At 34.7% G+C, this 25,064-nt stretch overlaps 1 protein-coding gene across 4 annotated transcripts in view; it reads left to right on the forward strand.

Moving 5' to 3' along the window:
- Window positions 1–589: 589 nt before the first annotated feature.
- LOC106884402 (sterol regulatory element-binding protein cleavage-activating protein) overlaps window positions 590–25,064 on the forward strand; it is a 47,781-nt gene continuing 23,306 nt past the window's right edge. Inside the window, exons 1-7 of one of the 4 annotated variants that reach the window (XM_089361858.1) lie at window positions 590–899; window positions 17,500–17,749; window positions 19,965–20,112; window positions 21,552–21,712; window positions 22,841–22,978; window positions 23,870–23,949; window positions 24,311–24,425. In XM_089361858.1, coding sequence (XP_089217984.1) covers window positions 17,640–17,749; window positions 19,965–20,112; window positions 21,552–21,712; window positions 22,841–22,978; window positions 23,870–23,949; window positions 24,311–24,425 — 752 coding nt within the window. In that variant the 5' untranslated portion in view covers window positions 590–899; window positions 17,500–17,639. Of the gene's footprint in view, window positions 900–17,475; window positions 17,750–19,964; window positions 20,113–21,551; window positions 21,713–22,840; window positions 22,979–23,869; window positions 23,950–24,310; window positions 24,426–25,064 lie in introns of all 4 variants that reach the window. The other 3 variants (XM_089361862.1, XM_089361865.1, XM_089361852.1) reach the window with 3 other exon arrangements.

The raw sequence follows: 25,064 nt of genomic DNA on the forward strand, positions 1-25,064 counted from the left end.
TTGTACTTTAGGAAGATCGTTCCGGAAATTAAAACACAGGCAGCGGTTGTAATTTAAAAAGAAAAATAATAAAAATAGTATCCAGTGTGAGTACTGTATCAGTGACGAATGCTAGACTTAAATACTTCTGTGAACTATTGGACTGTAATATTTAATTAAGTCCCTTTTTGTTTCGAATAAAAAATCCGCCGAGGGTCGATTTTGTCATTCCATAGGAATCGGTAAAATAAACAATACACTACAAAATATACTTGAAACGATTCAGTCGATGAAACTCAGTCTTTATAACTTTTTGGCTTAGTGCCAAAGTTAGAAATCAATAAAGACCTAAGGTTTTGAGTTTGAGTTATGGGAAGATTCAGTATTTTTATATTAAAAAAAAAAGCCTCGAAACACCTAAAATATGATAGATGTTGTTCAGATTGATTGAACCGTAAAATGCTAGGAATTAATCCATATAATATATATATTTATATAACAAATATTCGTACATTTACACAGAAATTATAACTACGGAGAAGCACAAATCTTAAGTAAATAGAGACAAGTGGTTTGACGAAGTTGGCTCCCCTGTTTGTTAGAGCTAACTAATCGAACCTGGTGTTGCAAAGTTGCTGAAAATATTCCACACAACTCCAAGTTCAACCAACGTTCGGCTCGACTCACTAAATTTTGTTTTATTGTTGTTAGATTGTCGCAGGATTTCACATACACAGAGAAGTGCTCGCTGACGTCGGTTGGTAGATTTAACTTGATTCTCATGTTCTCACTGACAAAGGTCTGTTCCTTGGTCGCTAATGTTTTGCACTCAACTCTTTCACACATCACGCCATACGATGCGCACATGCAAAAGCGAAAACATTTAATTTTCATTTCATCATAAATATGCGAAATTTTTGGTAAGTCAAGTCACATGGACATGACTCTATGAAATCGCTTTTGTTTTCTCTATAATTAAGACCAGATTGTTGATTATTGTAAAATTACTTTTTATTTTTTCGCTTTTTTTCTTAATACTACCCATATCCTCTCTATGTGCGCATTTTTTAATTACGTAAAATAAATGTTTTTTAGTTATATTTTTTACGATGGTTTTTGTACGATTCATTGTAAATTGTTTATTTTCTTCAATTTAAGATGGGGTTGGATTCAGTTCTTTAGAAAACCTCATTAACCTTATTTGATATTATTAGAGTATATATTTTAGACTAAATATATTTACGCTATATCTCTTTCTGAACGTTTACTTTTAATTCATTTTAACATAATCACAAATATAAGTCCCTGGTGCTAGTGTTTACGAAGTAAATATTTTCACCCTCACCTGCACACACTGTTTTTATGCCTTATTTTCATTTATTTGTGTAAACATCCCAGGATCCACTTTGAATCATATTGTACCACATTATTTTATAATTGGAGTCTTGTTCCCTTTTAATGAAAAATGTATCGTATATATCACCATTAGTTTCATTTAGGGAAACAATAAATCAGAGATATATTTTAATTAGATGACAGTAATCTTTAATTTTCATCTTTTAGGAAGCATTTCCTTCAATGGATATAATTTTGAGTTGTTAAATATTTTAATACGCTACACTCTAAATTGATCGTTTTATCCCTAATATTTCTCCGATTTTAAAGAATTAAAGTAATCCTATTCTTTTATATTATTGTAACCTTTAAACCAGTGTCACGATTACCATTATTAAAGTAATAAAGGTCTCCGAAACTCCGATCTGGAAAAGGGTTGCACGCCAGACACTTTCTCTTTCCTTTGCTTACTTCTTTAAGAAATTATATTCTTTTTGTATACTTTATCTATAGTTCATAGCATTGCCTAGAACTTGTTGAAAATTTGTTTAAGGTATGTTTATCAATATGTAATATAACAAATGAGGAAATACTTTTATTTTAGTAAATCTTTTGAGGTGTTTTTATTAAAATTTTATACATAATATTTCTTTTGTAAGGAATTTCTTGAATACACTCAGAAAAACAAATTAAACCAGAATACAAAACATGAGAATCGTTAAATTTTCTGAAACAAGCTTTTAACTTTATATGATTAATCATATTTTCTTCCTATGAAATTTGTAATTGTATAAGATATATATTTTATAAGGATGATATTGTTTGACCCAATAAAGTTACAGACCAGGTTATTGTACTTTAGGCAACGAATAAGAAATCATTCATGTAACTAACTTGTAAAAGAAATCTGGTGGAGTCACTACTACAAGGATCGAACAATACTATCCCTAGTAAATATATTTTTCTACAATAATAAATATATTTATTTAAAGCATTGCTTTTGAGTTTTTTAGAAAATTTAATGACATACGTGTTTGTATTGCATTCTTTTATTCTAGTTATTCAAACCCATTGACAAAATTTGAACCGCACCTCAACCGCTTGCCAGCAAGCGGTAGTGGTGGTTCAAGTTCCGTCAGCGGTAGTTCAATTCCAAGTGTGTGTGTATATGTGTGTACACACACATATTTCACATTTAGGTGTGGCTGCCACTTCAAAGATAAATTACAAGTTGATGTGTTGATGTTAGAATATATGGTAGGCACAAATGGTAGAGAATAACACTAGGTGTTTTACTGAGGTTAATATCGTACTGCTGAACCCTTCCACCAAGTTACTGGCTTTGTACCTTTGTTAGGAATTATTGGTGTGTGCCTACAGGCAAGAGAAAAGAGTTGAGAGAGGGCACTTGCTCTTGGAAGAGAAATCCTGGATGTGTTGAATTTCTTGATTAGCCCTGGGTAACTGTGTGTGTAATCTGTGAATACCATTACTTTTTCCATACATAATTTATTTGTAAAACCTCTTCACACACACCTTTTATAACCTATCCCTGTAATGTCCTCCTATCTGTTGCCCTAAAGGCAATGATAAAGAAATTATCATCATCTCATGTATAGGAGTTCTAATCCACTGGAATCAACTTTGTATTTACCCCACTGCAATTGAAAAATAACAGTAGAATCTATTCACATAGTTTTTATGAACTAAATATTTTCACCCTCACTTACACACTCTCTGTTTCCATCCCTTATTCCTCTACAAAATTTTCCTGGGACTTAATTGAAACCTCTCCCCTCCCTTCTCTTTCAGGGCTTCATTGCTTCTACTGCACCTATTCAGTTTATCAACTAAAATATAATATAGAATGGATGCTATATGGGATATGCAAAGTTAGAATGCAGGTAATACTACATAGTTTTTAGTTGAAGGGTCTACATACATGTTCATATAGATATCAATTAAGGCTGTCCATTCACCTCATTTAACAGGTCGTGTGTGAAAATGTCAGTTAATTTTTTATAAATCCTTTGATCACTAAAAGCATTGTTTTTGTGCAGTGCTTAAACAATTCAGTTCTGTAGAGATTATTATTATTCAGACTTTTCACTATATCTAGAAATAACAGACACAAGAAATAAATGAAATGCCTCTTGCCAAGAATCAAACCTGTATTGTAAACTCATTTCATTAGGAGTTTAACAGAATCACCTATTAACATGAACATAGTATTGTTGTAATTACTTGATCATCTTGTTACATCACAATATTTCCATCTGAATCCATTAGTTTTTAAACTGGAAGGCATACCTTCTTTTGGGGACTTTGTGAATAATAGCACCCCCAAGCTGACATTGATGGTCTTCTTACTGTTTTCTAGACTGTTGTATGACCCATCCTTTTAAATAAAGATATGGTACAGGGTACAGCAGATGAAATGTATAGTCAAAGAAATGATTAATTCCAAAAATTTATGAATCACACACCTAGTTTACTTTTAATTCACTTTAACATAATCACAAATATAAGCCCCTGGTGCTGGTGTTTATGAACTAAATATTTTCACCCTCACTTACACACTCTCTGTTTCCATCCCTTACTTTCATTTATTTGTGTAAACATCCCAGGACCAACCTTGAATCGTATTGTACTATATTATTTTATAATTGGATTCTTGTTCCCTTTTAATGAAAAACATTGTGTACATCATTATTAGTTTCATTTAGAGAAACAATAAATCAGAGATATATTTCAATTAGATCTCAGTAATCTTTAATTTTCATCATTTGGGAAGCATTTCTTTCAATGGATATAATTTTAAATTGTTGAATATTTAAAAAAAATTTTCAATATAACAGAATATTCTGTATATATGAAATTATGTATTAATGATACTCATTCATTTGTTTTATGTCTGTTTTTCCATGTTAGCATTGGGTTGGACAAATATTTATTGAGGTGTTTCTTTGCAACAGGATGCTCTTCCTGCTTCTAACTCTTGTCCAGTTTTCAAGTTAGTGATTCGTTTGTATTCCACTTACTTTTGAAAGTGCGGAGTTACAAGACAATTTGTTGAGCTTTCATATAGTTTTTATCTACTCTTTCCACTCAAGGCATTAATTGGCCCAAAAGCTCCAGTGAAAAAAAATGATGCAGTAAGATAGAACTTTAAACTACATAGTTTGCCAAGCCTACAACTATTTTATCAATTCCAATAAGGCTATTTGAAATGGCCTCTGTCTTGTGATTGTAGCAATAGATGGTCTAGCAATTGTTTGCAGTAACATTTTGTGTATCCTTTCATATATATGTATATAATAAAAAAAATATGTGAGCAAAGTGAACATTGGTTAGAAATTATATTATCTGGATAAAGTGCTTGTGTGAAGCTATTAAGTCTCAAGTTCATTTTGCTTTTCCTTAGCCACTGTCCTACATCTTGCTCTTATATATCGGTCTCATAAAATACCATTCTTCACTGATTTCTTCAAGATTATGAGAAATTCCTGATTTGTTATATAGACATAAGATTTCAGATTTAAGTGACCAAATGATGTTTATTGAGCAACATAGTTCTTCTTGTGGTTCATGCACTTCTGCCATCAGTGCTGCAGTGCTTGGAATCCATTGGTGAAGAAGCTGTCATCCTGTTGGCGAAAAGATGAAATAGGAGTGAAGTAAAACAGCTCCAACTGGGAATTTATAAAGCTGGTTTGCTGTCTGAGAGCTAAGTGTTCTGCTCAATGTGTCACTTCAACGATTTAAATTATAGTTAATATACACTTCTTGCAGTTAGAGAAAAGAAGATTAAGATGAAATCTAAATAAATTTTTGGATATTAAAGGAATCCTAATCTTATCTGAACTTTTGTAAAAAATTTGAGATCCACAATGGAATACTTCTCCTACCACTTGGAATATAATGCTGCTTCTACTTCTACACATACAGATGTTTTAGGTTCCATTCAAAAAAGGCCATCTGTCTGATTTGCAAGAAATCACTTGTTAACAAACTACAACTTCTGACCTACGGATGTGCTGTCTACTCACCCTGACTTTTCTACCACTACTATAGTGGCTTATCTGACCCACGCATATCTTCCCATCATGCATATTGTGCCCAGACCTAGTACTAAACACAATTCATAGTCATTCCCTAGACTCTCAGCTTTTTGAACTTTTGTCCCTGCCCAAGAGAAACATTAGCCACATCAATCTCCATTGTCTCTTGCCATGAGCACAATGCAGACCAATTCCTTACCACAGTTTCAATTCATTTCAATGTTTTGTCTTCACTTTAACACACTATTATTTAAGCATATATTTTATAAAACAACATTCAATGTTATTTCATTTATGCTTTTCCATTGTTCTCAATACATCTCTGTCTTAATCCTTTCATTACCATATTTCTGTTGAAATGCACTACCTTTGTGTTTCAATTAATTTTTAGACTGATTTTGGAGGGTTTAGGAAAAATAACTAAATCTGCTGTGTAGAACATGTCTTCACATTATGACAGGAAGTTGTAATTTATATATGAGGATTTTTAAATAGCAGATTAGTTAATGTCAAAAGGGTTAAATGCATGTTTATAAATTTTCTTTGTTTCATTGATAGAGAATTATATATTTGACTCCTTTTTCTGCAAGCTGAAAATATCTTATTATTTCTGTTCATTCCTCCTATATTCTGTCATCATCATCATCATCATCATCATCATCATTTACAATCCAGCCTTCCTCACTTGGAAATATCAGATTCCATTCTGATTTCACTCTCACAAAGGTTTCAAATTCCCTTTCAATTTTGCTTGCTGTATAGCTTTAGGTCATCCATGAGTAGCAAATGGTTAACTATCTTCTGTTTTTTTTTTTTTTTTTTTTTTTTCCTCCGATGCTTTTACCTTCCTCAGTTCTAAAGAGTGTGGTAAAAGAGCAATGATAGGAAATGACTTTGGAAAGTACTCCAATTTATTGTGACATTTCCAAGTGGGTGCCTTCCTGCTTTTAGTTTCATTTTATAATTTTCCTACTTTACACATATCAATTCAGTGATGTTATTTGGAATTTTTAGCATTTTGAGTATCTTCAACCTCCAAGTGTGGGGGTCTATGTCACATGCTTTTTTTGTAAGCATTCCACCCCATTGCTAAGCCAGTCCATCTTACAGTTTCTTATCAGTTTGTCTATTGATAGTTGGCCCTTTGTCCCTCTTAAATTTTTCTGGTACCTTTTCTGTTCATTAGGGAGTAGGTTGTGTACCTCTAAGTGTACACTGATCTTAATTGTAAACATACTTGACAGTTTCCATAGTAGTGGTAAGCTAGTTATCAAGCTGTTATTTGAGACTTCAGCACCTTTCTGTTTGTCTGACATAACAGAGTTGTCTTATCCTTAGTCACCTAATTTAGGATACTTCCATTCCAGAGACATCCATTAATAAGTTAACACTTTCTACCTCCTTCAATTTTTCAAATAATCTCTTGTGAGGATTTTAGAACAGTTTGTTTTACTGAAACTGATCTATTCTCTTCTCATATTGTTTTATCTTAGTTACTTTGCTGTCACTCTATACTTCAGTTCTAATACAACATTTATTCCCCCCCCCTCTTTCCTTCTTTACATTATATTTTCTTTCTAGTGTTTTAATGGTGCTTGTTTCCTTGGTGTACCTTCTTTAGGGAGCTGTAGTTAATTCCCCTCTCATCATAAGCACTTGACACTCTTCTGTTTGTCTTTTACATCAGGGTGTTTGTTCATTCTCGGTTTACCTACCTTATAGCCAACCTCTTTTACTACAACTGCTACATCATCATCATCATCATCATCATCGTTTAACGTCCGCTTTCCATGCTAGCATGGGTTGGACGATTTGACTGAGGACTGGTGAAACCGGATGGCAACACCAGGCTCCAGTCTAATTTGGCAGAGTTTCTACAGCTGGATGCCCTTACGCCAACCACTCAGAGAGTGTAGTGGGTGCTTTTACGTGTCACCCGTACGAAAACGGCCACGCTCGAAATGGTGTCTTTTATGTGCCACCCGCACAAGAGCCAGTCCAGAGGCACTGGCAACGATCTCGCTCGAAAACCCTACAAGGCCAGTCAGGCGGTACTGGCAACGGTCACGCTCAAGATGGTACATCTTATGTGCCACCTGCACAAGAGCCAGTCCAGGGGCCCTGGCAACGATCTCACTTGGCTTGCCGGGTCTTCTCACGCACAGCACATTTCCAAAGGTCTCGGTCAGTAGTCATCGCCTCGGTGAGGCCCAATGTTCGAAGGTCTTGCCTCACCACCTCAGCCCAGGTCTTCCTGGGCCTACCTCTTCCACGGGTTCCCTCAACTGTTAGGGAGTGGCACTTTTTCACGCAGCTATCCTCATTCATTCTCACCACATGTCCAAACCAGTGCAATCGTCTCTCTTGCACACCACTACTGATGCTTCTTATGTTCAGCTTTTCTCTCAAGATACTTACACTCTGACAGGTATGCACATTGACATTACACATCCAGCGGAGCATACTGGCTTCATTCCTTGCGAGCTTACGCATGTCCTCAGCAGTCACAGCCCATGTTTCACTGCCATGTAGCATGGCTGTTCGTACACATGCGTCATACAGTCTGCCTTTTACTCTGAGTAAGAGTCCCTTTGTCACCAGCAGAGGTAAGAGCTCTCTAAACTTGGCCCAGGCTATTCTTATTCTAGCAGCTACACTTTCAGCGCACCCACCCCCACTACTAACTTGGTCACCCAAATAGCGGAAGCTATCGACTACCTCTAGTTTTTCTCCCTGGAATGAGATAGAAGTTGTTTCTTGTTTGTTTACAGTGTTTATTGCACCTGAACATCTGCCACATACAAAAACTAACTTCATAGTTAATCTGCCTTTGATATTGCTGCACCTCTTATGTGTCCATAGCTTGCACCGGGTACATCTTATAGAGTTACTACCTACTCCTTTTCTGCATACTGAGCAGAGCCATCTACCTGAAGGGGTTTGTGTTTTATCTACCTTCCTACTTATTAGGATTTTGGTTTTTGCTAGGTTGACTCTAAGGCCCTTCGATTCTAGTCCTTGTTTCCACACCTGAAACTTCTCCTCTAGTTCTGGTAGTGACTCCGCAATTAGTGCAAGGTCATCAGCATAGAGGAGCTCCCAGGGGCAACCTGTCTTGAATTCCTCTGTGATCGCCTGGAGGACTATGATAAATAGGAGGGGGCTGAGGACGGAACCTTGGTGGACCCCTACCTCTACCCGGAATTCATTACTGTACTCATTTCCAACCCTCACCTTACTGACAGCATCTCTGTACATGGCTCGCACAGCTCTCACTAACCATTCTTCTATCCCAAGTTTCCTCATTGACCACCAGATAAGGGATGGGGGACCCTGTCAAAGGCTTTCTCCATGTCAATGAAGGCCAGGTACAGAGGTTTATCCTTGGCTAGATATTTCTCCTGCAGCTGTCTCACTAGAAATATGGTATCAGTGGTGCTTTTACCTGGCACGAACCCAAGCTGCATCTCATCTAAATTGATTTGCTCCCTAATTAGTTGGGCTATGACCCTCTCCGTAACTTTTATAACCTGATCTAACAGCTTGATGCCTCTGTAATGCCTAGCCTTGTATTTACTTCCAGGAAATAATTGACACATGTTCTATTACCTTGTCAATTTCTTTTGCTTTTGCTTTATTTTTCTTTCTATCATACTGTCTTAGTTTACCAGGCTTTTTCATTATTATTTTATTCAAGCTGGTCTAATATCTTGTCCATTAATTCAGTCTCCTTCTCACTTCAACCATCCTACCACATTTTCCTCTCTACCCAACTTAGCACCTTCTTCACTATGATAGCTTAACCCTGCCTCTATATTTTCTTCACCATGATCTTCATTGGGTTTTCAATTTATTTAATTTCTTCCAATTCCAAGTTGAATAGGTTGCTATTGTGCTTTATAGGGCATGTTTGCCCAGCCAGTTTTTACTTTGTCATTGGAGATACATCTATCTCTTTCCAAATTGCTGACATTCTATATTAGGATTGCTCATAAAGTTTCATTACCAGCTTGTTTAGTTCTTTCATTTAAGTGGTTTTAACAAGCTTCTCTCATCTTTCTAGCACATATACATACTGTACTGGTGTAGTTACTTTTATCTAAACTGAGGGTCTTATTTGTAGAAACGGCATGATGACTAACAAGAGACCTGTTCCTGTATCACCTGCCTGCTACTCCAAACAACTTTAGCTCCACAGCCTTCCGTTTCAGTTTTATCTGTAATCCTATTTGACATTTTCACTCATGATGAGGTTAGTGTTTTAAGGTAACATTACCACCAGTAGTTTTATTGAGAAACTATTTTTCTGATGATCACCCACCATCATTAACCGTTTAGCATTTAAACCAGCCATATCCATCCAAAATATTCTACTTGTTTTATGTTCAAACTGGTCAAATCTGGCCTTTCTTACCTTACTCTACGACATTAATCTAAAACTGAACAAGCACATCGTCAAAATCTTAATGCCTCAAAATATTGCATGAATAATTTAAAACAATGTGAATAAATAAGCATTGCATTTGACAAACTAATCTGGATGTTAAAGGGGTTAAACAGGATTATTTTCCAAGTGACCGACTTAATCATGTTTGATGCCAATTCAGCATCTTTTAACATCATCGTCTTTTAACATCTGTTCTCCATGTTAGCATGGGTTGGATGGTTTGTTGTTATTATTATTAGGGCAGGAGATGGACAGAATTGTCAGGGCATCATAAAAATTTTTCTGCAGTATTTGTCCTCACTCTCTACTGTTTAAATCTTACTGCAGTCAACTTTGCCTTTTACCCTTCTGGATTTGATTAAATCAGCTGCTCCCCTTCTCTAGAATTTCAAGACTTGTACCTTGGTTAGAGATAATTATTTAAGGGTGGTAAATTGGTAGAATCATTAGAACATAGGAATAAAAATGCCTTGCAGAATTTTTCTAACTCTTTACATAAGACTTTTTACATTCTTGGTTCAAATCCCACTGCAAACTTTGCTTTTCTTCCCTCCAGGGTCAATAAAATGTAGGACCAATCTAGTGATGGGGATGATGGTGTCAAATTTCTGTAAAGTTTCTTCTCTTCTCTCAAAATTGTTGGCCTTTTGCCTAAGTCAGAAGCCATTATCATTATTGTTGTTGTGATTACCATTATTATTATTATTATTATTATTATGGTGATGAGCTGACAGAATCGTTAGCATGCCTTCATCCATCTTTATGTTCTGAGTTCGAATTCTTCCGAGGTTGACTTTGCCATTCATCCTTTTTTCGGGGTCCATAAAATAAGTACCAGTCATACACTGGGGTCAATGTAATTGACTTAAACCCTCCCATAAAATTGCTGGCCTTGTGCCAAAATTTAAAATCCTTATTAAGATGGTGAACTAGCAAAATTATTACCATACCAGACAAAATGCTGGTGTGCTGAGTTCAGTATCTGCGTAAGTCAGCTTTATCTTTCATCTTTTTGGGGTTTATAAAATAAACACCTGTTGAGCCCTGGGGTTGATGTAATGAACTTACCCCCTCCCCAAAATTATTGTCCTTGTGCCAAAATTTGAAACTATTATTATTATTATTATTATTGAGTGAGAGAGCAATGCATGCCATCAAAGTGACAAATATATGAAGCTCAATATACTCATCATGACTATCAGTCTGATAAGAGTACAACAGGCACATGCGTCACAACCATATGTGTGCAACATGGTGATCTCATATCAAAATAAACAGCAGTTAGAAATTTTCTTCAGGTTAAGGTCCCTGAATAAAGGTTGTTTAAGGATGATGAATGAAAAAGCCATGTTTCCGGAAGTGAATTATTCAAACTCCAAAGAATTCCTACCAACATATGGCTATGATGCTTCCCCAATATTTCTGCTCATGATCAGAGATGCACATATTATTAGCCACCAAGGGACATGCTTGACTGGTTAAGGTCAAACAACTGACAAGCAAGTCTGTGGTATTGAGCAGAATGTTGTAGCCCATCTTTTATACCAAGACAAAACACGAACATGATGATACTTTCAGTGGATTAAGATTAGAAGCCATAAGAGCCACTGCCTGGTACTGCATTAGGGCATATTATTATTATAAAGGTGGCAAGTTGGCAGAATTGTTAGCATTTTGTCCATCTTTACAGTCTGGGTACGAATCCTGCCGAGGTTGACTCTGCCTTTCAGGGTCGATGAAATAAGTACCAGTAGAGCACTGGGGTAAACATAATCAACTAGCCCTATTCCCCAAAATTTCAGGCCTTGTACCTATGATAGAAAGGATTATTATTATTATTATTATTATTTCAGTCAAGCTTCTCTAATTACAGTTCTTTCAGCTGTTAGACATGAAATCTAGTCTTATCAGTTTCTAACTTTGGGATTAACCATCTACTTAATTTACTTCAGTTGATCCAAAACCGAAGTCTTCTATTTCAGTAGTATATATCATATGTGGTAAAAACAAAACAAAAAAAGAGAAAAAAATGAAATTTATTGTTTATTATTTAACCTGTGGATAACCTGTTGGCTTACAGGCTTTATTCCTCATGACAAGATTATCCATGAACTGCTCTAATCTTCTACAGCTAGTTGAAAGAAACTATGAACAATAGCACGACTGATAATTGTAGGTCAAATCTGCTTAATCACTTAGCTATAATTATCTTTGTTATAAAAACATATACACTTAAAAATTTGCAGTGAGGTTGATTTGGTACTTATCATTCAGCTATTTTTGAAAACCATTATTTTAGCCACCTTTTATATATGTATTTATTTGTTTCAGTTATTTGACTGTGTCCATGCTGGAGCACTGCCTTTAGTCGAACAAATCGACCCCAGGACTTTTTCTTTGCAAGCCTAGTACTTATTCTATCATTCTCTTTTGCTGAACCGCTAAGTTACGGGGATGTAAACATACCAATATCAGTTGTCAAGCAATGGGGGTAGGAGACAGGCACAGATGCACACACAAATATATACATATATATATATATATATATATATATATATATATATATATATATATCATCATCATCATCATCATCATCATCATCGTTTAACGTCCGCTTTCCATGGTAGCATGGGTTAGACGATTTGACTGAGGACTGGTGAAGCCGGATGGCAACACCAGGCTCCAATCTGATCCGGCAGAGTTTCTACAGCTGGATGCCCTTCCTAACGCCAACCACTCAGAGAGTGTAGTGGGTGCTTTTACGTGTCACTCGCACGAAGGCCAGTCAGGCAGTACTGGCAACGATACAACGGGCTTCTTTCAGTTTCCGTCTACCAAATCACTCACAAGGCTTTGGTCAGCCCGTGGCTACAATAGAAGACACTGGCCCAAGGTGCCACGCAGTGGGACTGAACCTGAAACTATGTGGTTGGGAAGTAAGCTTCTTACCACACAGCCACACTGTATGTCATTATTCAGTTTTATTTCAAGATTTCTTGCCAATAGAAAAAGTGCCAGTTTCTAACCTAGACCCAAGGCTCCTTCACTGGAATTTCAACATCAACAGGATGTTTTTGCATGTATGTATATATATATATATATATATATGCAGTATTTGGAGTCGGTGCATGTGCAGATTTGTATGTTTTGTTTTATGTATGTACTCTTCATTCATATAATTGCATGTCTAGACATGTGCATATATGCCTAAATGATAAACTTCTGGAAAGTTTTACAGATTTTTGTATATACATGTGTGTGTATACATGCACACAGGCACACACATATAGGTGTACATACAGGTATGTATATATGTGTGTGTGTATGCATGTGTATATATATATATATATATATATATATATATATATATAGGCACATGTATGGCTGTATGGTAAGAAGATTGCATCCCAACCACATGGTTCTAGGTTTGGTCCCGTTGTGTGGCACCTTGGGCAAGTGTCTTTGGCTATGGCCTCAGGCTGACCAAAGCTTTGAGAGTGGATTTGGTAGACAGAAACTGAAAAAAGCCTGTTGTATATATTTATGTGTGTGCGTGTGTCTTTATCTGAGTTTGTCTCTATCATCATCATTTGACAACTGATGTTAGTGTGTTTATGTCCCTATAACTTAGTGGTTCGGAAAAAGAGACCAATAGAATACATTCTAGGCTTACAAAGAATAAGTCCTGAGGTCAATTTGACTAAAACCCATTAAGGCAGTGCCCCAGCGTAGCTGCAGTCAAATGACTGAAACAAGTAAAAGAATAAAAGAATGTGCGTCACCACATCAAGGCACTTGTATCAGTGTCATGTAAAGAGCACCCATGCCTGAACCACAGAGCTGTGCCAGCATCACATAGAGAGCACCTGTGCTGGTGCCATGTAAGAGGCACCTGTAAAAAAAGTTACCTTCTCAAATCATACCAACTCATAAGGGCCAGCTTCCCAGTTTCATGGTGTATATGTTCCCCATCTGGACTGGACACCGGTTCATTGCAGGATTAGTCATTTTTGCCAGCCGAGAGCAACATTAAATGAAGTGTTTTGCTCAAGAACACATGTTGCCTGGTCTAGGAATCAAAAACCACAATCTTGCGATTATGAGCCCAGTACCTGAAGCACTAAGCCATGGGCCTCCACGAGAGGCACCTGTGCTTGCACCATGTAGAAATGCACTCATGCCAGCACCACATAAAAGGCACCCAGTACACTTTGTAAAGTGGTTGGCATTTGGAAGGGCATCTAACCATAGAAACCATGCCAAACAGACAAATGGAGCCCAGTGCAGCCTTCCAGAAAGTGGATGTAAAAATGTATTAATTAGGAAGGGAGACAACTCTGCTATAGACATTTAAATAAACATCTTAATATTCTTTCTACAATTGTAATATACATATATATGCTAGTGACACCCATGGAAATATCACAGAACGAAAAAGATTTAGTGAAGTTATTTAAGAAAGAAAGGATGATTTGTATTTATTATTTCACTTCCAGTCACAATAATATATTATATGATTTTAAAATTTCCCTCTGCTTATCACTTTATTTTTCTCTCTTTCTGTTTACCTCTTCAACAAACTTTAATCATGTAATTCCCTTCTTCATGTCTTTAACATTTCTCTCTTTCTCTTCATCTCTCACTTCCACTAGTCACATGAATGGCAGCATAATTCACCAGCTGGCTATCGGTTCTCTCACTCACTCTCACATTGCCTCTTCCTCTTTCACTCCACCTCCTCTACCCTATAGTACATCATTAACATTTCTCTTTCCCTCTTTCCTCTCACCATCTTGTTCTCTCATTCTTCACCTTTCCCTTCAAGTATCCACATGGTGCATTTGGCCTTATTATACATCTTTCTCTACTTCTTCCTCACTTCTTCTCTACTCACCCTCCTCCCTGTCTCGCTTTTAATCCACTCCACCTCTCTAACTAACTAAAGTATAATGGGTGAATGAAAAAGATTATTATATTTAATCGGTATTAGTTACTGAGTGACTTAAGGTTTCAATTAATATAATTCTCAGCCCTTGAGTCACTCTCTAACTAATGTTGATTAGTAATATATATAGGTATCCAGGGTGCAGTGAATAAACTGCCGTTTAAATTATGCAAAAATGAAAATAACACTGACATCTCATTTTAACAGATATATTTGCCAAAATTACATTAAAATATCTTGAAATACTAAAGAGTAAATTTATTTAATAAAATCGCCTTTGGCTTCAACAAGCCTCTAGAATCTCCTTCAACCACAGACTCTTGCAACTCCTCTGGACAGTCTCCTTGTTTAAGTTGGTAAATGCTGCCATAATTATTGCCTTCAGTTCATCTTTGGTGTTACAAGGAGTTTTATTGGTCTCTTACTCAACTGCGCCCCACACATAATAATCAAGGGAGTTGCAGTCTGGGGAGTTAGGTGGCCAGATGTTAGGGGCGATGTGCTCACAGAAATTGTCTGACAGCCATGACTGGGTTCTCTTGCTTGTGTGGCATGGTGCAGAGTCCTGTTGCCAGACAGGAACTTCTAGCAGCCACTCTCTTCAGCCAGGGCAGCATACCTCCTCCAAACACTTGATGTAGGCCTCTGTGTTGAGTCTGAGGCTGTGTAAGAAGATGAATGGAGGCATAACATCGCCATCACTAGTGATCACTCCAAACACCATCATGTTGACTGGATGTTTGATTTTTATTGGTACGTTTTGGGGACATGGCAAGCCAACGACTGTTTTGTGTGTTCGCCATCTGTTTGTATTGGAGCTTCCGGCATGAATGCCAAGCAGTACAGCATATTGTTTCCAAATTTCGGGCCAAGTGAATTGCCTCATGGTGCTGTTTTTCTCACAGACAGTGCCCAATTGACCCTACCATTTTGTGTAGTCGACAAAATCAAAAACAAACAATGCACAAAAATTTAAAATATGAAATGGCAACAATTTATGCATTGGCCCCTGTATACACACACACTCACATACACGTTTTTAGCTCTATATTTTCCTGTTTATATCACCAAACTTAATTATGATATATTTAGAAATGTTTTCCTTTTATAAATTTTACTTGCATACCTGTGTCATCAAAGATTACTACTGTTTGATTAATGAAAGAAAACGGTGCATCCATCATAAAGGAAGAGAGAAACCATTGATTAATTCCTTACCTAAAGATGTGATTTTAATTTTTTTTTAATTATTACAGTAATTCATAAATGTGATGCTGCATTTTATATTTAAGAATCTTTGGCACAACTACAGTTTGATGCCCCTCTACTCCAAATTTATTTTCTCACTTTCTGAGAAAGTTTTGCAGATTTTCGAGATACAGAGATACTTGTAAATTATTATTGTATTGAACACCCCTCTCCTGACTGTTTCTTCATAGTTCTCTTTATAATGCATATTTCTAAATGACATGTTGAAGAAATATGGTCTTTTTTTAAGTGTAAATTAGATAATGCCTGATGTTTCAAAGAATTCTGGAAAGAAAAACAAACCTGACAAATACTAAGTTACATATATACATGCATATCTACCTACCTACCTAATGATGATGGTTGTCCACTCATGACCATCACTGACCATTGCTCATGCAAAATGCCAGCAATGCCTGTGCATGAGGTTGTTGCACCAGTAGTTGGCTTTACTTGGGTTTATGTCCTCAGCTTCCAAGCTCACTGTATTGCCCTCCTTCTCAACCAGGCATTGGAAAGTCGCCTCACCAGTAATTGCACAACCTGAAATCTTAGGTCCAATAAGGCTTGCACAGCACCTATTAGACCCTCTCCACCTTATTGACATGATCCAGATACAAGCCAGGGCAAAAGATCCCTAAAATGTGCAATGCCTTTCCCTGCATATCTTGTTTTCTCCTAGAGAATACTATAACATACATACACACATACATTCGTGCCGGTGGCACATAAAAGCACCCACTACACTCTCTGAGTGGTTGGCATTAGGAAGGGCATCCAGCTGTAGAAACTCTGCCAAATCAGATTGGAGCCTGTTGTAGCCATCTGGTTTTCACCAGTCCTTAGTCAAATCGTCCAACCCATGCTAGCATGGAAAGCAGATGTTAAACGATGATGATGATGTAAATAGAGCTGTGATATTTAATTTTTCAGCTCATTTTCACGTAAATCAGGAGCAGCAACTTTTTAAATAAAAGGATATTTTTGAGAAAGATCTGAATTTCAATAAGAATAATGTTCTGCCCACAATTAAAATCTTGAAGCTTTTTTATTATTGGAAACAGCATGACAATTACGAACTTTAGAAATTAAGCTTGTAGAAAAACATTAATGACTTTCAGAGTATGAACATTTTCAGTACTATTATATTATCACTGCTAACAATAATCTAAAGTTTATTGTTATCTTTTATTTGAGTTCTGCTGTAAATTTATTTCTGATATAGCTCAAGACATTTTAATATTTGGTTAGGTTGTCATATATACACTTTCATTGCAGAAATAATTTGCTTACTTCAAACTTGTGAGAAGAGAAAGTAATTTTTTTTTTTTATGCCTTGTGGAAATGAAAGTCATAACTCATTTAGGAATACAATATTATTTTCAATATATTCACTTATTTTATTTTCATTATATTCAATTCTCTATTTTCATTATATTCAATTCTCTATTTTCATTTAGATATTATGTTTTTTGTCTTTTCAGTGACTGTCAGCAAAATAAGATGGCTGCTATTAGTGTAAAGTGAAACTAATGAACAAACAATGCCTTTTTTACATGCAGTGGCTGTATTGTCATACTAGTTACCCAAAACATCTCAAACGGAATGGATCTTGTTGATAAAAATGTCAATCCAAGATCGTATAGCTCTTATTTACTACAACTATGGATTATTTTGTGCTAGTCATTCTTACTCAATTATTGGCTCAGTTTTATTTATTGTGATAATAGCATGGTAAGTAATATTAGTAATTTTTTTTCCCATTATTTAAACTATTAAGGTGTGTGTGTGTGTCAATATATAAAACAGAGTTTGTGTGTGTGCATATGTTCCTTATGAATTTGAAAACTGAGTTGCTGATTTTGACATATGAGGTATCAAAAGATTCAGTAATCTTTTGGCTACCAAATAAAGTATGTTTTTTGTACAACTCGTTTTTTACTACAGAAATAACCTCAAAAATAAGGTCAGGTTACACAATTTTGATGTCTTTACCTAAGGGAGGCAACTCTGCCTGAACAATCTTTGTCTTAGAGTATAATGAGAAAATGTTTAAAATATTTGGAGTTTTACCAAGGATATACCGTCAACTTTATTAATATTCTTTAGTAGATAATCTTTTAATGTGAAGTATGTTTTGTTTAGCCCAGAGTTGTCTTTGTTGTAGTAGACCCATCACATTCTTTTTTTTTCTTCTTGAAATATTATAGATCTGTGTCTTTCTTTTTATGAAAGGGTGTGTTTTAAGAGATATTTGGCTGCTATTTGTAGTAGCTTAAGTTACCCCTGTGTATGTCTGTGTGTTTTGTTGTGGTGAAAAAAATTTTTTTTCTCAGCATATTTTCCACAATAATTTTTAAAGAAATTTGGACATCTTTCTTACTGCTCAACTTTAAATTACAATTGTTAATTGTTGGAAGTCAAGTAGACTAAGATGTATATATAGTGTCATCATATAGAGTGGAAGTTCAATACTTTGTTTTGAATTCATTATCTTGTAGTTAGTAATCCATTACCTTAAATTTGAAGTCATTAAGTCTTTAAACATTTCACTGTCGCCATGATGGTGTATCACCTTCAAAAATTTAATTGATCATATTTCAATCTGGCATTTATTTTATAGACCTTTGCTTGATAAACTGCTAATTTTGAGACAAAGTGAGACACAATACTTGATTCAACAACAAATGTAACATACATACACACACACACACATACATATTAGGTGCAAGAATGACTGTGTGGTTGAGAAGTTTGCTTCCCAACCACATGGTTCCACATTCAGTCTTCTGCATTGTACCTTGGGCAAGTGTTTCTAATATAGCCCTAGGCCAACCACAGATTTGTGTCTGAATTTGATAGACAGAAACTGCAGCGTTGTTCATCAGAAAATGACCAAAAATCATGTCTATAAAGAAGAGTTATTTGCTTCACACACCTCGTGTGCTGATTTTGCCCATAAAAATGGAACAAATAATACAATGTGGCTGTCGGTCATAGCACCCAGGCAACGCTGGGGTGCATTGCCAGTATATATATATATATATATATATATATATATATATATATATATATATTTATATATATACTTCACATCTGTTATAAACTCTACAAACTAGACTACCTTCACATAAAACCATCATCCAGCATAATAATTCCTAACAAAACTAACTAATCCCCTGCATAAAAACCAAAGGAATCACTAGAATTAGAACTACCAACAAATTTACTGGATCAGTGACAATGAAAAGAGAACAAAGAAAGAACAAAAACACATACTGTGTAAATATGTGATTTCCCTCACTCTCAGATCCCACATCATATTCATAATTTTGACACCAAAAGCTGTGTATGTGTGTGTGTGTATTACATTCTTTTGTAAACAGATCTCATAGTTCAGCAGCTTTGTTGGTTAATGTGAGGATCAGTAGACTAAAAATACATTACTTGAAAACAATTAAGGGTTGGCAACAAAAAGCTCATCACCTTAGAAAAATTGTCTCAATAAGCATTGTTGAATTTATTCAAAATGGAAAAATAAGCATGCGACAATGATGAAGTTGTGGGGGCTTGAGTGAATCTTTTATAGTTTTGTCAAAGAAGTGATAACACTTCCAATGCTGAGCCTGCAAAAATATGCAGCTGACCCCATAAAGTATTTAGTGTTAGGAAGAATGTCCAGCTATAGAAACCAAACAAAAATGAAACCTAGAGGCCAGATGTGGTTTTACAATCTAACAAGGACAATAGCAGCAACTCATGCAATGGAAAGCAGATATAGAATAATGATGATATAATATATAATCCCTGTCTATTCTGTGGACCAATGAAAAGATCATTAATAGAATTTCTAAAAGACTCTTTTTTTTTTAAGATAAACTTGGGCATTTATTTTGATAAAGGAACCTAGTCTCTAAGTAGTAATCTTAAATCATGTTATATATTTCAGTTATCCATTGACCAAAGTGCCTCTTCCTGGAAATGCTCCACTAGAATATACTATCCCAATTCAAAACTTCCTGGAACAGAGGCAAATGACCTCTCATGGAAAAGATTATAGTTTACATGGAAAAGATCTAAAAGTACCACCACGATGGGTAATTTCTTTTTTGTTGCTACTTGAATGTTTTCCATTTTTTATTATTTATATTTATCTTGTTTTTAATATTTTTAATAATTTTTTCATTGTTAGCTTATTCTGTGCATTTCAGCAAATTTGTTTTCATAAAGTAACTTCATGCTTGTATGAGTTTTAGATTCCCTCTCCCACCCTACAGTGAAGAAATTTGCCTTATAACCACATGATTCTGACTTTAATTCCACTACATATTACCTAGGACGAGTACCTTCTCACATTGTCTTGGGTCAGTCCAAACTGTATGAGTGAAATTTGGTAGACATTATGTGAACACTTGTTAAATATTACCATCTGATCCTTATGTTCCTTTAGTAGAGCATTCTATCGCAAGCATTAAAAGTAGCTGTCTGATTTGTGGGGAAAAATAATTAACTAAATAACTTCATGCACTAAGCCTTGCAAATCATCTTGGGTGAGGCCCTTCATACTCTGACATGAAAAAAAGATAAATAACAATCCCTGTCTTTCCATGACTAGTTTATACACAGAAACCCTCAAAACTGAAATATTTAAATTACAATTAAGAGTTCTTCTGATTCACTGAGTTTTTATTGTTTATTTAATGCAATAATAAATCTTGTCCCTGTTTTACATTGTTTTGAAACAATGGTAGTGAGGCTAGCGACCATAAGATCATTACTTTGAATCCTACTAATACAGCAATTGTAGTGTTTCCTTGGGGAACTGCATAATTATGCTTGCTTTGGTGTATCTACTTGTACTTGATAGAAGAAAAATACATTCAGTTATCCAAACATTGTACATATGTACAAATTTTCAAAAGGTTACATACACATACTAGCATGGAACCAGTCTAGAGCAAGAAATAGTAATAACTAATAATAGTTTTTTTTTTCAGATATATTTTACTGTTATATCAAGAGAATTATGTAAGAATTGTTGAAGATTGATAGTTTATATGTAGGAAAGAGATATTGGGAATAAAAATTTGCTTGAGTGAGTAATTCTAGGTAAAGAATTGGTAAAAACTTTATACTGAGTCAGCTAAGTGAAATGTTTAATAATGATGAAGAGGTGACTATAATGAAAATGTATGTACTTATAGAGAAAACATTAAGAAGAAAATAACAAAACTGCGTTGCAATAGGACAGTGGGTAACTTTGACTGCTAGCCCTTTGTCAAGCAACTTTCTTTGATACTTGTCTTACATTTGATTACAGTGGTTAGTCATTTACTTCTATAATTCCTGTTAAGTTTAAACTTCTACTTCCTAACGTAGGAGATTGGCATTTTCAAATTTTATTTTCCTTATCTTATAAATCTGGCCTCTTGAAGACAATTCATTCTTTCCTCTTAAAAAATATAATTAATTATATGTTCAAAATTAAAGTTAAAACCAAAATTTTAGTGGATTCTTTTCATCTTTTATTTTTCAGTATACTGGTTCACCCTTTGGCTATGTACAACAAATTCTTTTTAAAGGAACTGTAAAACCTTGGTTCCCAAAGAAAATGATACCAAGTGATGCTTTTCGAGGACCCCTAAGTAAAGTGTTCGATGTCGTAGAAGAGTTAAATTTATTCAAATACTCTAACAAGTGAGTATAATCTTATATATATACATACTGTGCATTTCCTTTTACATTTATTTATGATGTTTGTCTATTAGTCAGAAAGAATGCTCATTTGCCACAATAATTCATATATCCTTTTATGAAACCCATGAGTTAGTATTTATTTCTTGCTTTGGACAGTAAAATAAGGCATAAATCTGTTCCATACTTTGGATAAGTTATTAGTTGTTTTGCAAGCAAATGTCTTGAGAAGATTCAGAAACCATTTTACTGTAGCTGCAGCCAGTCAAATTAAATATCCTGAGAGAGGGAACAAAATGCGCAAAGATGGAAATGAACTGGGAACCCAAGAGCTGATCATCTGACTTATTATCTGCTAATTCCATATTTCTTTAGAGCTTTCAACTAAACTATTGTGTAATATAATAATTATAGTTACTAGTTTATATTTGTAATTATCAGAAAAGTCACAGATAGGCAAGTTGATACTGTGGTGAACTAACTACTAGCCAAAGAATTAATAATTGGTACCTGACAGCCTATTTTTTGGAGACATCGCTGTAAGACCAGGAGATACCTATAATTAGTGAATGTTTGGATATTTTGAAATGCTGATTTTGTGTCTTCTTAAGGCTTTAAGAAGGTAACAGGATGCTATTATGTACTACATAGTATCAGATTAGAATCTCCAAACACTTTGATATAGATTCAGGTTCTGGTTCTGATAATAATCTAGCCTAACATGTGGTAATAACTGAATGGAGTATATGTAGTTAATGTATAGTTTCTATTCCAATATGTTAGTATTTAAGATGGGAAAACATGTTTAAAGAAAATATTCCAGAGACATTCAATTCACAAGAAGTACTGGACAAAGTATGGGTCAGTAAATAGTAGAATCATGTTCATAAGCTTCATACAAGTGGTATGAAGTCTGCAAGTTCTGAAGATAAGACCATTGTAATAAAAAAATAGTTTTTTATAATTATTCATAAATTTGTATATTTTTTTTAATGAAATATCAAATATTTTTTATAACTTTGAAAAAAAAAAGCCATTACTGTCTTATAGAAATTATGTATTCAGTTTTCCCAGTGATAAGTGTAATGTTGGCAATTCTTTCATTTCTGTTTCTTTATTCTTTTTTTACAGTGGCACAGATTTTAGTTTGCCTGATCTTTGTCTTCATATTTCTGAACCCGTTACTTCAAAGTCATTATATCAATATTTGCCATCTTTCTCTTGCCTAATTCTTTCTCCTGCCAATTTGTGGAATTCAGATAGTAACCAGTAAGTAACAACTTCTCAATCATGTAACTATTTTTTTATGATGTGTGTGTGTATGTGATGCATGATGTGTGTGTGATGTGTTTGTAAGTTGTTTTGTCTGTATTTTGGACTAAGATAATTTTTGTGCATCCCCTTCAAAGGCATTAATCAAAGGCATTACCCTGAGACATTCAATGCCTGATGACTAGATTGGGAGGTGGAAACCACATAGACTCCAGTTACATTCATGTGTGTGTAATTGTGTGTGCATGTTTTCACTTGTGTCTGAATACTTGCATTCTGCATCTTCACATGGAACATCTTGAGCCAAAACAGTGGCGTTATGTTGACATTCCTTGTTAGCAAATTGTTTTGTTGCTCTATACTTTCAAAGACATGTAGAAGAAAAAGTCCCTTGCTTGAAAACAAGTAAGAGTTAACAAAAGAAAGCATTCAAATAATTTTATCTGTTGTTTTACCTTGGTGTGTGCCAGAATGTTGTACTGTATATGCTTATATTTTCTTTCATTAACTAATTTTATACATATTCTCACAAGATGACACCAAAAAAGGCTAGTAGATAGTGAAATGATTAAAAAGAAGCATGAAATTCCAAATGAAGTTTTGTGGTGACAATAAGTCTGCTTTTTTTTACAAAGCTGATCCTAACTTCTACTACTAAATACTATTGATCAACAAACTGAATAATTCCTTCATTTAGTGCAATCTAAAATGTTGAGATTCAAACAATAATATTGTTTTTTTACTTTGAATACAAAACAAATTTCAATAAGTAATCATTCTCACTTTTTGCTTGTTTTTTTTTTCTGCTATAATTTTTTCACACTGCTCCATGATTGATAATGTAAACATGTTTACTAATGTGAATAATTTGTTGCATTTATTTTAAAGGTTTAAATCTGATGACAAGTTTATAAAAACTGTTACACAAAAGTTTGGCCAACCATTAGACACTCCTCCGACTATTCAAGGTGAGCATTTTTAGCATGTGGCTAATTAAAACATTTGATTAATTTCAAGGAGTTGAGAGTAAATAACAGCACAATTGAGTTAGCTTAAAATAAAATATTTCTAACAAGGAATATAATAAACAATTTACATGTTTTTTTTACTCAATAAATGGCAATGAAATATTAAAGTGACTTTCAAATTAGATGGGCTTTTAAGAAAAAATATTTGCTATCATGACTAAACTGCTTTCATGTTGTAGATCTGAAATCTGAGTTGATGATGTTGCATTAAAAAAAAAACTATAGGAACAAATATAAATATGAAGACAATTTTTATTTGCATTCTGACTACAAAATATTGTTGCTTATCCATAACTTACAGATATACTCTTTGGAGTTCCTTGGAAAGAAACTGGTGTAAAAAGGTTTTATATCCGCAACCGACAGAGGATAATATCTTTTGCTGTTACCATCATCTTCAAATCATACAATCAAAAGTAAGATTTTGTTGGGTTTTTTTTTTTCATTATTACTTGTAATTTTAAAAATAAATGTACCCAAAAATAATTTGTTTCAAAATCTGTTTTTATATTTTTATTTTTATATTCTTTGATTGAGTTACTGTTGTATTATTTAGTTTCTTGAAACTACCTCGCCCTGTCATCACCTGGTATAAACTTACCTCTCTCTGTTGCGGGTCCTGCCTTGCAAGTTACGTGGTGACCCCACTAGAGCTGGTGCCATATAAAAAGCACCTAGTACATTCTGAAATGGTGTTAGGAAGGGGATTCAGCTGTAGAGACCATACCACCAGCACGGAAGATGAATGTTAAATGATGATGAGATGGAGGGGGAAACCCATTTTTAAGGATTTTATTTTTGTTCAAACTTTGTTACTCTCATAAGTCTGATGTTTATGTTTTTAAAGTTTGTAACCTAGTGTTGTCGATGAGAGACCATACACTAACAAGTGACTTCTTTTTTGCCTTAAACCTATAATTAGACAATCTCATTAGTTCCTAATGAAACTTGGAGAGCTGTAATAAACAGGAAGATACTGAGAATTGAGACTTAATGGACACTTATCTGCATGCTAAATTCTTCACTGAAACCATTACTAACTCTCACCTTGCTGA

This window comes from Octopus bimaculoides, chromosome 1 (genome assembly GCF_046866305.1).
Source record: "Octopus bimaculoides isolate indiv1 chromosome 1, ASM4686630v1, whole genome shotgun sequence".
In the NCBI taxonomy this organism is placed as follows: Eukaryota; Metazoa; Mollusca; class Cephalopoda; order Octopoda; family Octopodidae; genus Octopus; species Octopus bimaculoides.